Source organism: Barbus barbus, assembly GCF_936440315.1.
Source record: "Barbus barbus genome assembly, chromosome: 38".
Lineage (NCBI taxonomy): Eukaryota > Metazoa > Chordata > Actinopteri > Cypriniformes > Cyprinidae > Barbus > Barbus barbus.
In genome coordinates, this window is record NC_136716.1 from 10,921,534 (window position 1) to 10,935,167 (window position 13,634).

The window sequence follows — 13,634 nt, forward strand, 5'->3', positions numbered from 1 at the left end:
TCCAATTATTCTTGAGCTGCTTGTGCTGTATTGTACCGTCCTGCATCTCACTGTAACAGGTATCGCTGCAGCCCTCCACCCTTAATTTTACGCCACTAAATTGAAGTTCACCGCCTAATTGTGGCTACTCCCACTTTGAAGTCTACAGGCTACAGAGTGATACTGTACTTGGAAAGATGAGGCGGTGTACACCAGGGATCAAGCAAGGTAAATGGTAGATGCTGTATTTACACCATAGTTTTTTTCCCCAACCAATATTCAGTGTTCTCCACTAATCTTTGTACAGTTAGTAAATATGAGCCAACGGACTGGAAAATGTCTCTGTTTATCCTCAGACTTTTATTCAAAACACTCACAAAAATCACACCCACAGCTAAATGATTGAAAATAAATTATTAAAAAATACTTTGTTCAACCTCTTTTTGTCAAGATTAGAGTTTTGAGTCTTCTTGAATAACATGTGGCAAGGGATGCCATCATTTCTTCATACAGAATCTTTTAATCACTAAACGAACCATTTTGCTCATATTAAAAACTGATACCAATATTAGCTGAGGGAATTAAATTTTTTTTTTCTCATGTACTTCGGGAGCCATGTTGCATTAGTAGTGAAAAGATTAAACATTTTGCATGTTATTGCTTTGCAAGTACTGTGCACTCTAATCTAGTAATTCATAATTTCGTGCAGTTCTATATTAAGCCGTTTTCAGTATGGTTTTTTTGGGGGGTATTGAGATGTAAATAAGTGACTGTTATAGTTTGCTGGTGTATAGGGCAGAAGCAAATTAAAGTCTGTGTCAAGCTGTGTGTTACGATTACTGAGATGCAGCCGAAACAAAAAAAGCACGTCGCTTTGACATCAAGATTTTTTTTTTTTTCACAAAAAACAGAAATCTCACAAGTCATTCTTTATATGTAAAAAGGAAACCCCAACCTTTACAAAACCAAACACTTCCCATTGTCACATACATGTTCATTCACTCCAACAAAATGTTGTAAACATAGTGAGAGAAAATATTACAATTTCAGACATTAAGGCTGTTTCCTCTCACTCAACATATTGTACACTGTATACATTTACTTTGACATGCTACAGTAAAATGAAGCTGAATAACCATTTTCATGTCTGTTTCGTTAAACTGAAGATAAAAAAAAAAAAAAATTGACAAATGTTCAGAGAACATGGTCTACATTACGAGTGGCTTTACAGAAAGTGTCTCTATTGAACTCCTGATACAGGACCAAAAACAAACAACTGATAATACAGTTCAACTTAAATTCACAGTATTATCTTGACTAAAATCAAAGCGGATTCAAGAAAACTAAACAGTGACAATTAAATACAAAAAAAAGATGCAATGAACTTGCATTCTAGACAGGTTTGAGGAATTTCAGATAGTGAGCAATACAGTGAGATGCTAAAAAAGAGAGGTACAAGAGACAGCAAAGCAAACATCTTATGTCCTCAAGTGTGTCCAGGTTAACTGTGATGTAAGTGCACATGTAGCATTAGCAAAGGCTGCTCCTTTGAGACAGTTCTCACAACCGATATGTGAAAATGGTGACATCATAACTTGAAGCCAAGAGACAAGCAGTCTTTCTCCGCCGATGCAGCATATAAATGTTCTTGTCGTTCCCAGGTTCGATTCCTTAAAGGGAGCGCTTGTCTCATCTTCACAAGTGAGAAAATCCTGAGTCTGTATGTCTGAGCAGCAATTCTGATGTTAAGCTCCAGGCTTTTGTTTTAATCGCATATATTAACTTTATATAGAATTTTTTTTTTCCCCATGATCAAAGTTCATTTATGTACAGTGTACTATAAAATCCATAGCCTTAAAAATAAAGAAAAAAGAAAATAATGAAACTTTAAAATTCATCTCGTGGTAAAAATACAGTATGTTCTAAATGTTAAGCACCATGTAAGGAACTGTAGCTGTAGAGTTTGTTTTTCACATGCTTGCACGGGTGGTTTTCAGAGTCTTCAAATAAGGAGAGAGGGAACGAGACAATTACAGCTGAGCTTATTTTTTATTTTATTTTTTTAAAATGCAAAAATACAATTTCTTACCTTAGGTGTGATCAAGAAATCACCTTCCCTTTAGTGAGGATGTGTGGCTTTCTGTGAAAACCAGAGATCAGTCAGAGATGTGCAACTATAACCATAAAAAATACATACAAAATGAATATATTTATATTGCGTGAAAAATATATATATTTTTATATTTCATAATTTAGTATATACATAATATTTTACAAATATTTTAAACTACAAAATTTAAAATATATTTAATATAAATGTGGCTACTTTTGCTTAGAATCCTGTATTTTTGTGGTCGAGTCAAAATGTCTAGAGTTTGTTTACTTCAACATCTGAAAGGGTCCTGTGACATACACCGTCCATATTTCCATTTGAGAGTGTCTTTGTGCCGTTGACAGTGGTAGAATGATCAAAATATTTGTATTTGTCTTTATCCATCCCAGTATGATCAAGTTCACATGCACTGTAACAGCTCAGGCCATTAGCTGAAAAAAAACATTTAAACAAAATACATGAGTTAATTTTTTCCCCAAATGACATTTACGTGTGAATGTGTAATACTTTGTCAAGATCAAAAGTGTGATTGTGGATGCATGTGTGCCTGGGGAGGGTTTGCGTAAAATCCAGATTGTAAATATGTAATCAATTACTGCCAAACCAGTTCAACCAATTTAATGCTGTATGTATCAGAAGTTACTATCAGCTTACGTGAACATTTCAGTGTTAATACTCTGTAAAAGACTACTAAGCTTTGACCCATGCAATGTGAAAAGTCACAAAGATAAACCACATCACTCAAAAGGCCCTGTTTATATCTTCTATATGAAACAAACACTTTTTTTCCTGACACATGATGGAAAATAAAGACTGAATGGGTTATTTGTAATATTAATTTCAATATTTAAATCAAAAAGCACCTAAACATAATTGTTTGCATATTGATTCATTTGTATGTGTAATATTTAAACTGCACTCGGCAGTGCTCAATGGAAAAAATGATAACTTTAACTGGCAATGATAACTTTCAGGGGAAATGCGTTTAGCTGCCATGAAAATATCATCACAATGCAAATTTTAATGTTAAAATCATGCTTTGGTTTCCTTTTTTTCCATTTGATTTAAGTGTGAAAAGTGACCTATATGAGTAAAAATGTGCAAAACAAAAGTATGCTATTGCCTGAAGCATGCTTTGCTTCTTTGCTCTGTTCAAAAAGACATCAAGTCTAAGCTGTTAAATGTTAAGCACCTTTGTGTCCATTGAGCTGTTGCTGGTCCTCCATATGGTCTCGGTGGACATTGTGAAGAGACTCCGAGCTGTGGTGCAGACTTCCTTTCTCTGCACCATTCCTAGCTCTAGAATCATGCTCTTCCCGCCTCGGAGTGACTTCTCTCCTAGTGTGAGGCCTCTCCTCATCCTCCCTCCTCTTCTTTTTCTTCTTCTTTTTATGTCTCTTGGAGCTGCTATCCTCATTGCCCTCAGATGGGTCCTTCTCTGAGTGCCTGTAAGTGGAAAGTCACAATGATAATTTGACTAGTTTTTTTAAGTCTTTTTTTTTTTCTCAATGGTTTTAAATTCTCACCCATTCAAATATTAAATGGTCAATGACAAAAAAATTCAATCAAAACTTTCAAGCTTGATGAAGGTCAGCGGACCGAAACGTCACGGTTTCTTGTAATAATATATTTAGCATGGACTGATAGTGTGCGGGATATTGTTTATTGATTGGATTCGACATTGTTGTTGGAGTGTTTTTAATACGCACCTATCAATTTCTCAGGTGTGCCGAGTTTGTGTTGATCAAACAAAACTTTAAAAGTTAATTTGCTTTTTCAAATTAAAAAGCAGTGAAGCAGCTGTTAAAATAGTTTTATTTGAAATTATAATACAAGACCACTTATGTTTTCTTGAGTAAATCTATAAATCCAGAGCAAAAGAAAGCAGTAACAAACAATTATAGTAGAAAATGACTTGCCTGTGCTTTTCTTTGTTTCTCTTTTTCTTTTTGTATTTCTTCGCTCTGCACTCATCAGAGCTTTGTCTTGCATCAGCCAATGGACTGCGTTTCCGCTTGTAATATCCAGACAATGGGCTGACAGAATGTGGAGATGAGGGTCTTACTTTTGAACCATTCACTGTATGGGACATCCTTCCATAGCCACCATCCACCCCACGATGGCTGTGACTGGAATATCCATCCCGGTTATGGTGTCCAGAGGGACGATAAGAGTCACTCACAAATCTCCTATCCCTACTCCGGTCACGTTCCTCTCTGGGTCTTCTTTGGGAATGGTGGTGCTCTCGACGGTGATGTGAAAATCTGTCCCAGTGATCTCTGTGATGCCGGTCTCTACTGGTGGAACGCTCTCTAAAGGGATGACTCTCTCGATTGCTATGACCATAGCGGCTCCAGCTTCTTTCTCTGTGTTCCCTATAGTGCCTGTACCGGTCCCTGTCTTTCACAGTTGAAGAAAAGTGTGGCCGCTCTAAAACCCTATTCCGGTCCTCGCTCCGTCCATCTCCAGAGCCAAACTTGTCTGAGTGTGATGGCTTTGACTCTTTGCTTTCTCCTTCACTGCACCTGAACTCTTCCTTTAACCTGTGTGGACTTGTGTGACCATCACCAGCATGGAGGCTGAGACTGTTGTTGCCCTGAAGATCTGACATGCCAGCCTCTGCATGGGTGTCATGGCCCTGAATCGGCTCATCTTTTGAAGCTGTCTGGGCATGAAGGTCAGTGTCCGTAGTCTTTGAGACCAATGATGCATCAGATGAAGATGCAGACTGTACCTGTGAAGCAGACTGAGATGAAGAGTCTGAAGAAGGGTTCATCCTTTTTCTTGAAGGTGAGCAACATGGCTGGCCATCAGTACTTGGTGGTTTGGAGCTGCTGGATGGATGAATAAATGAATTAATGAAGAAAACCCAAAGGTTTAGTCAATCATAAATTCGCTAATTCTAAAAATGAATAACTAGATATATACTGATATTAAAGTTAGGGCTGATACTGTTAAGCATTTTTTATTTTATGGCCAAAAACCACAAATTGCTCATAGGCTGTAACCAAAAGGTTTCTATAAAATAACCCCTGTGCATAATGTGACCAGTAATGTCTCACTTGTCAACAAATCACCTATTGTGTAGACTGACATTTACAGAAGTATTTTTTTTTTTACATTTCTAAAAGGCCAATCATACTTTGTGTTCTGTTTTGTGGGCTGGTCTCTCAAATTGAGACAAAGTTGCATTTGGTTCATTCACATTTATGGGCTCATTTATCAAGAATTCATGTTTGCATGGTCGATGCAGATTTTGATGAACCCACACCTGCAGTAATTATCCGACAGCAACCCTAATTAAATTCCGTACCCTACCCGACCCAACCCGTCTGACATAAAAACTATGACCCGAACCACAATTTCCTACATGAGGTAAACAAAACTATTTTCTCATGTAACAAGCAATAAACTATTAGTCATTCTGAGTTAATGGATTTAAGAAAAAACAAAAACATGTTGACACACAGATCAACATGTTAAAGAAAAAAAGGAGAGAGCGCAAACGACATCCATTGTGTAAACAATATAAAACTATTACTTACATCATGTGAACAATCTATTTTGAACAAATTGCGCATACTGTAAATTACATCACAAGGCCTTTAACGGCCTTCAGACAGAGCATGAACAAGCATGGGACCATTTGAAAGCAGCTTCCTACCAGCATGTACTGGATTGAGTCAAAATAGTCTTGCTATTGTACCCATAACCCACCCGTGTATGTCACCTGCCTTACCCACACCGCACCCGACACGTAAATATTATTCCACCCGTTACATCAAATATTAGAGGTTCACCCGTTGGGTATTGGTGGGTCTGCGTGCAGGACTCTGTCGCGATGTACCATCTGGCTTCCAACCAATTATTTCTTTTGTAAATAAGGTTTTGTACGTCACTTAATTTCTAGTGATTATCGTCAATTTGATTTCGCAGATACTATTTAAACTAAACTGATCTAGACAATGACATCTCTGAATTCAATAATGAAATGCCTTAACTGAAAATTGAGTGTTTAATCTTATTGTTATACATTACTGACACTCTATCCTCCAATTTGATACTGTTAAGTGCTTTGACACAATCTGTATTGTTAAAAGCGCTATATAAATAAAGGTGACTTGACATTCTTGGCCTACTATTTATGGCAAAAAAATTTTTTAAATTCATATGCAAAAAATGTGTTTTGCAGTACCACAGCCAGTGTGGTGGTGGGGCAGCTATAACTGACACAGCCCTAATTAAAATTCTATTGTATTTTGAGGGGAATAAAAACTAAAACTGATCATTCTAAATGCTACAAGCAGTTGTTATAGTTAATCAGGAAAACTTACAAATTACAATTGTTAAATGAAATGAAGTTAAAATAAAATACAAATATTAGATGAAAAACTTAAATTCTATTTGCTGCCTTGGCAACCACCTGAAAAAAAAAGAAGCTTAAGTTGAAGTACTAAAATTTAAATAACTCATTTGTAATAATCCATTGTCCTCATTTGTAAGTCGCTTTGGATAAAAGCGTCTGCTGAATGACAATGTAAAAACTAAACCGAAACATTACAATTTTTTTTTAATTCAAACTGAAAATAAAAACAAAAGCTAATTCAAAGTATTCATAAATACTATAATAGTAAATATTTCTAAAATATGGCTACAAGTACATTTAGGCATCACAACAGTTTACATTATGAAACATGGATATTCATTACAAGATCAAACAACGTTAAAATAAAAAAAATTATGAAAAACAGAATGTGGTGTTTGAGCATCTCACCTTGACTCACTGTTTCCAGGCTTTAAGCTGAATTGCATGTCTGAACTATTAGATTGATTATCAATCTGTGATGAAGAATGTGGTGCACCCACAACCTGAAAAAAGGAATAAAACACTCTTCTTTAGCAAAAACAAAAACAAAAAAATTGGGGGGAAATTAGCCTTTATAAGTAATATACAGGCCAAAAATTTACATTTGAAGTATGTACCTTATCAGCATGATTAAAACCATTGGCTTTGGGAAGGCCATTATGGGATTTGTGGGCAGGTCCTGATCCATTTTCTCGCACACGTAACTCTGGAAAGCTATTAGATCCATTTGTCTTCGGGGTAAGCTGAGGCAGTGAACTGTGGGACTGGGTGTCATCCTTTACCCCATTCCCATTGGTTATCTTGGGAGCAAGATAAGGTTTAACTGATCCGTTCTCCAAGGCTCCAGCCTCTTGGTCGGATTCCTCAGATGATTCCTGACCATAAGGAACCAAGAAAGAAGCTCCAGTGTGGGTTCCATTGACCTGCGAGAAGCCTGAGGTAGACACTGAGGCGCTGGAAGATGTGGGCTGAGGGTGAGAGGCTGAAGATAAAGAGCAGTTAGGGCTTGACTGGGTCTGAGTAGGTCTAACAGGCTTGTTCTGACCAATGATAAAAGTCAACTTCGGCCTCTTGGAAGAGTCAGGAATGCCCATGGGCCGAACAAGTGAAGTAGAAGAGGATGCTGATGCAGAAGAGGACGTATGAGATAGGCCAGAGCCTAATTTGGTCACACCACAGAAACTTCTGTTGGGTTTGGAGCCACCATGGTATTCTTTTGAAGAACCATTCCCGTTTACGTATGACGAGTTCTGCAAAGTACACAAAGAGTGAAAAGGTGAAGAAGGTGAGAAGCAGCAAACCTAACTTAGCTTTAAGGCAAATTTGCTGAACCACTGTAATTAGTTTGAATGTGTTATTGTCTTGCAGTACCTTTAGCATATGAGGTGGCAGCTGAGGGCCAATGAAGGTTGTGGAGGTGTACTGAGGCCCATTCATCTTGACTGGAATGGATGGTCGAGGAGATGACTGGCCTGGAGTATGATTCATCTGGCTAAAATCACTTCTATTTTTCACATCAGGTGACCTAAATTAAAATAAGCGTTTAACTGATGAGACTCACCCGTAGCGGCAAAAACACAAATTATCTATTTAAGTCATGGGAAGTGAATTAAGACCTTTACCTGATGTAGAACAGCAAATAAGCTTGCTGATTAAGCACTGTTCTTATATCACTGAGTGATACCGATGAGTCGTTCATCTGATACCACTGCCCATTGCTAGCCTGAAATAGAATATCGTATTAAATCATACATATATTATACATAATAAAGAGGATGCAGGTCTGTACTTGATGACGTACCTTAATGTAGCAGTAATAGTGTCCAGCATGGCAACTGAAGCCAGAATGAACCAGCACAGCATATAGAGCATAGATTTGTGGGTCCCCATGAGACTGAGACATGAATGGGCGCAAATCTAGACACTCTGTGTATCTCACATCCTGTGAAGGATTAAGAAGAGTCATATTTAAGGCTGCCAAAATTAATGAATTAGCTGATGACATTTTAATGCGGTTAAAAATGTATTTAATACATTTAAGCACATTGACCTAGCCCTATTACAGGTCCTCCAACAAGAGACAACATCTCAAAAATATGAAAGATTGATCTGGTCACACCAGTTTGTCCAGCATCTTAGCAAGCAGCTATAAAATTAACTTTTTTCTTATGACCTTTATGCAGTGTACCTTTGTAATTTTTCCTCCATTGAAGTTGGTAAACCGCTTCAGTGAGATGGTGAGAACATTAGAACTGCGATGAATAGTAAATCTCTTTGAGGCGGTAACCATTTTCTTACATCTGCCAAGACAAATGAATATTACTATAAGCTTGAGTTAAAGTGAAAATATAAAAATAAAACAATTCCACATGGACACATGATTTGGTCTCTAAATGCACTAATCCATTTAGAAGAAACGAAAGTCATAAAACAGGTTACAACTGAAAGAAGGCCCTTGTCAAGAGTGGACAATGCATGACTTCAAATATATGGTAACTGTACATGCAAAATTTAATTTGGGTAATACAATGATGTGGTGTTAATATGCGCGGAAAACTTACTTGGAGCATTTATAAGCATTGTCCCCATCAAGTTGCTCAGGCTTAACAAATTGCTCAAAAGCCTTACTGAGTGTCTGAGCCGCCTGCAAATAAACATTAAAAAAAAAAATTATCACTATTGAAGCCATGCTAAAAATGACTTGCTTCAGCTGTAAGATAAGTTTTTCAAGAAAACTTTCGGTCACCTTTATCTCCAGTGAAATATCCAGGTATGGGTCAAAAGTATCTGAGACTGCTTTGCAATTCAAACATTTGACTGTGAAAAAGAAATGTGCATTAATGTACCAACAGATGTGTCTGGAGCACAGATTAAATATTCCATCATTGCACAAAGTCTATAAAACATACATAAAATAGATCAAACTTAAAGACACTACATTTAAAGGGGTCTTTTTCTAAACAATACTGTATGTGCAAAAGAATAAAATGAACCTTAAACCAAATCAAGACACACATAAATCTTATGACCTACCTCTGGATCTCAGATAACCCCCAAATATTTGATGTACAAAAGAAGTTGCCTGAGTCTGCCTGTCCAATCTGGCAATAAATTAAAATAATGAAGTATTAGACTGAATACAAGTATGCAGTCATTACAGTTAATGCACTGATGAATGAAGACATTTTTATTTCATGCCTTATAATGCTAGTAAACTGGCAAACAAAATTGCATTGTGGGAACTCACTTGTTTCCAGGCAGGCAGGACTTTTGCATAGCATCCACTGTGTACCTCAAGAACTCGTGAGCATCTTCTTGACTTCCAAATCTGAAATGCTTTCCAATCCCTGAGGATAAGAACAAAAGATCAGTGGTCCATGTTATAAATAACTGGATCATCCTGGACCATTCCTTATCGCTTAACTCCAGCAAAAAAAAAAAACCACTGTGGCTGTGTTGCTTGTTTTTAAACAAACTTCAAGGTTTAACCTTAATTATCTTGTCAAAACCCTCAACTCTTATCTAGCACTAAAAGTGTTTTGGCACCATATTTGGAATTGTGCTTTTTATATAGCACTTGAGTGTTTATTACTAGTTTAGTGGGGTCAATTGTAATTTTGTCACATGATTTCTAAGCAAATGTTACATCTTAAACTGAGTACTCACGTTTTAGCTCATTTAGCACACCGAGAGGCTTAAATACATTTCCAGAGTTGGCGAAAACTTGGGTGATGTGAGTTTGCATGGTACACATCATGCAAAACCCAGGCTCATGACCTGCACGTAAAGAGGATGAATGTACATTGTCAGAACAAAGCCATGTCAAGCATTATGTGCAATGTTGCAAAAATCTTGCACACTTACATGTTTTGGAATGCTCTCTGGTCAGCATGTAGTTGGCAAGGGGAGCTGTGTAGGTCAGACACTGCAGGGTGGAGTTCAGAAAACATGTGTTGCCCAGGTTTTGGAGACCTGCTCCAACACGGTGGCCCTGGTTCCATTTCAAGCAAAGCCGGTCTGGAGAAAACAGGACTTTCTGAGGAAGAGCAATGCCATCCCCACTGGTCATGACCACTGCATGGTCCAAAAAAGAAAAACAGACATATATTACACAAACAATACAAAATAAACTACTGTTGTAGAAAAACTGTTGTAAAAGTGATGATACAACCTTTAAACATCAACAGTAAAGAAAAGCACTCGCCTTGCTCTCTGGGCCTTTCGACTTGAAGTGCTGTGTTATTACTACAGTTCACAGTCATTCCAATGGTCGGAGCCATACAGGCAGTCTTGGCCCTTGAAAGCTCAGTGGCAGAAGGGCCAACACTCCAGCTCGAACTACTGCTCTCCATGTCTCTGGAAGAGAAAGGTGTCAGGGAGCTGGAGTGCTTGCACCGCACTGACTCCAGGTCAGGTTTCTCTGGAGGTTTGTCAACTATGGTCATTATTCATTTTCTGTGGAAAAACAGATGTGTGTGTCAACTCAATCATTTTTGCCAAGACAGAGAGACAGATTTTTCATTTGCATGTGGAGTGGTTTTAAAGGCACAGATTCAGGCAAAGCTAGTATTAGTGTCAAATGCAACAGGTACCCGAGAGGAAAGCAAAACTCTAACACAGGGGTAGGCAACGTCAGTCCTGGAGTGCAGATGTCCTGCAGAGTTTAGCTCCAACCCTGAAAAAAACCTCACCTGCCTGTAGCCCTAGAAGACCTTGTTCAGGTGTGTTTGATTAAGGTTGAAGCTAAACTCTACAGGACAGCGGTACTCCAGGACCGACGACGTTGCCTACCCCTACTCTAGCACAAAGTTACTTTGCTCCTCAGAAGTGAAGATGTCTATAGTGTAAACTGCCTCTGACTTTCCCTTCCTCTAATAAAGGAAGGAAAGGAAAGGACGTGACGTGTGGCCAAGCATGGTGCTCTGCATTTACCCATCCAAGTGCACACACACAGCAGTGAGAAGTAAACATACACACCGTGAACACACACCCGGAGCATTGGGCAGCCATATTGCTGCGACGCCAGGGGAGCAGTTGGGGGTTCGGTGCCTTGCTCAAGGGTCTCACCTCAGCTGTGGTATTGAGGGTGAAGAGAGCTCTGGATATTCACTCCCCCCACCTACAATCCCTGCCGGACCTGAGACTCGAACCCACGACCTTCAGGTTACAAGTCCAACTCTCTATCCATTAGGCCACGACTAACTATATATATATAAAATATATAGTTTTAAACACAAACGGATATATTCATCAACAATGTCACAAATTATTTAGCTAAACAGGTCAGAACAATAATATATAATAAGCATCAATCGCTGTTCACGTTACAGCACGGGGTCAATGTAAACAACATGGATAGTTGCTAACTATACCATTTTATAGATTTTTGTTACTATGTTTACAGTAATGTTTTAGATTTACGTTACTATTGTAACAGTAACACCATTTAAAGAATAAAAATACTGCCTTTCGGGACATTAAATAAATAGTATTCCTTCCAGCCATTTAAGTTTAAAACCTATATTTGTCAAATTAAAAACCACATCCCTCCATAAAAAGATATAGTGTCACATAACTTCGGAACAAGTAAATACAGTGAAAAAAGACTAAATATCACAACTAAAGCGTCTTAGACAACGAGTTATATTAAATGCCCGAGAAGACATCGCGTCAAAGTGAAAGTACAACAAATAAGTGAACGTTGAACTCCAAACACACTAGATGACCCTAATGACGCAAAACAACATCTAAAATTGCACATTTCTCTTTCCTTGTGAACGGCCAACCAAGATTTGATCGACTAAGCTAAATATGTGTTGTGTACTAGCCGGTGTGTGTTGCTCTATTGAGCTGGGCGCCAGCATGGGCCCGTGGCCTCGGCTACTTCATTATAGCTAGAGTTTACAGTACACGGTCACAATAAAACCTCAGACAAATGTGTGTACCTTCGATTAGGTCGTCAGACACTTAAAACACAGTTCAACAACTACAGAGGCGGTTCCGTGTGAGATTTTGCATGAGGAAACCATCCTGTAGTACACACTCTCTCCGCACGTTCGACTGTTAACGTATCTGGCGTGCTCGGCTAAAGGCTTCGCGTGCGAGATAGGCCTCTGCCGCACGTTATTTATACACGAAACACTACGAATAAATATATTTGTAGTGGTATTAAAAGAATGCGAAATACTTGTCAGTGAAATCTAACGTGGCTAGCCACCTTTTTTGTTGGCGCGAGAAGTTTGGACCGATTTAAAGCGCGCTGTGTTGTAGCTACAAACGCCATGGTAACGGCGAAACGTAACAATACAGATGGAACGCGGCTTGAACATGGTCACGCTCTTCCGAGAAGCCTGTCTGGGAATCAAGATGATGTTGATGTGTGGTTTGTCCCTTCAAAAACATAAAACAATACTACAGTACTAAATGTAATTAGCCAAATTTCGATTTTAATCGAAAACCGGTAGAAAGGAGGGGCACGGTATTTAAAATTCACCGGTGCCTTGGCCGAGGAGGCAACGTCGCCGAGAGACTCGTTGCGAAACCCGGTGTTTTCAATTTCGTGCCACGCAAGATCGCAACCACACAACAGGCGCTCTCCAAAAATCACCTGCAACAATCCTATGTGATATCTAAATCAAATAATACACGTACCTGTAAATTTATGATTATTTTAAATGAGTTCATCCATTCTAAAATCCAAAGAGCGTCCGGCGGTGAACAATGACGTAGTTTCCCCACGGATCCATCCGGGTACTTTCGTAATGTCAGCCAACCCGGTGTTGTGTAGATGGGGCCTTACTGAACGCGGCCGTCAAGGCAATTAAATGTGTTTGTTGCTGTCAACTCGTCGACCCAGAAAGAATCGCTTTTACGATAAAGATTTAAACGGTTTCCGTGGATAAATTCAGAGTAGTGTTTCGTACACATTTATATTACTGTTGAGGCGTTTTAAAGTTAGTAATGGGTAACTTATTGGTGGATCGTACGGTAGGTTGTGGCATCTCTGTATCCACCATGAACATTATTTTTTTTCTTATGTAAATCTCATTGTGTTATTTCTGATTTAAAGTTTAAATTGTGCAACTTCAGTATCATATATATTGCGTCATTATCATGAATATTAAAATACCAAGGTCATTGATAAGGCTACAAAAGTTATTTTAGTGATATTTGCAC

General features: G+C 38.4%; 1 protein-coding gene across 4 annotated transcripts; it reads right to left on the reverse strand.

Moving 5' to 3' along the window:
* Nucleotides 1–850: 850 nt before the first annotated feature.
* Nucleotides 851–13,216, reverse strand: LOC306857680 (ubiquitin carboxyl-terminal hydrolase 42-like). 4 transcript variants are annotated; one of them, XM_079397728.1, is made up of 20 exons: nt 13,110–13,216; nt 11,436–11,660; nt 10,663–10,913; nt 10,323–10,532; nt 10,125–10,235; nt 9,706–9,805; nt 9,492–9,559; nt 9,205–9,275; nt 9,020–9,102; nt 8,647–8,758; nt 8,260–8,400; nt 8,081–8,181; nt 7,830–7,983; nt 7,076–7,708; nt 6,867–6,961; nt 4,012–4,926; nt 3,285–3,538; nt 2,363–2,523; nt 2,069–2,119; nt 851–1,979 (listed from the first exon to the last, which is right to left on the reverse strand). In XM_079397728.1, the coding sequence occupies exons 3-19, from the start codon at nt 10,901–10,903 to the stop codon at nt 2,099–2,101; spliced, it is 3,471 nt and encodes a 1,156-aa protein (XP_079253854.1). In that variant the 5' UTR covers nt 10,904–10,913; nt 11,436–11,660; nt 13,110–13,216; the 3' UTR covers nt 851–1,979; nt 2,069–2,098. The 4 variants fall into 4 exon arrangements, with proteins under 4 accessions (XP_079253854.1, XP_079253856.1, XP_079253855.1 ...); XM_079397730.1 differs by lacking the exon at nt 13,110–13,216 and adding an exon at nt 12,404–12,750; XM_079397729.1 differs by lacking the exon at nt 11,436–11,660 and having other exon boundaries at nt 13,110–13,196.
* Between the last annotated feature and the right edge of the window lie 418 nt (nt 13,217–13,634).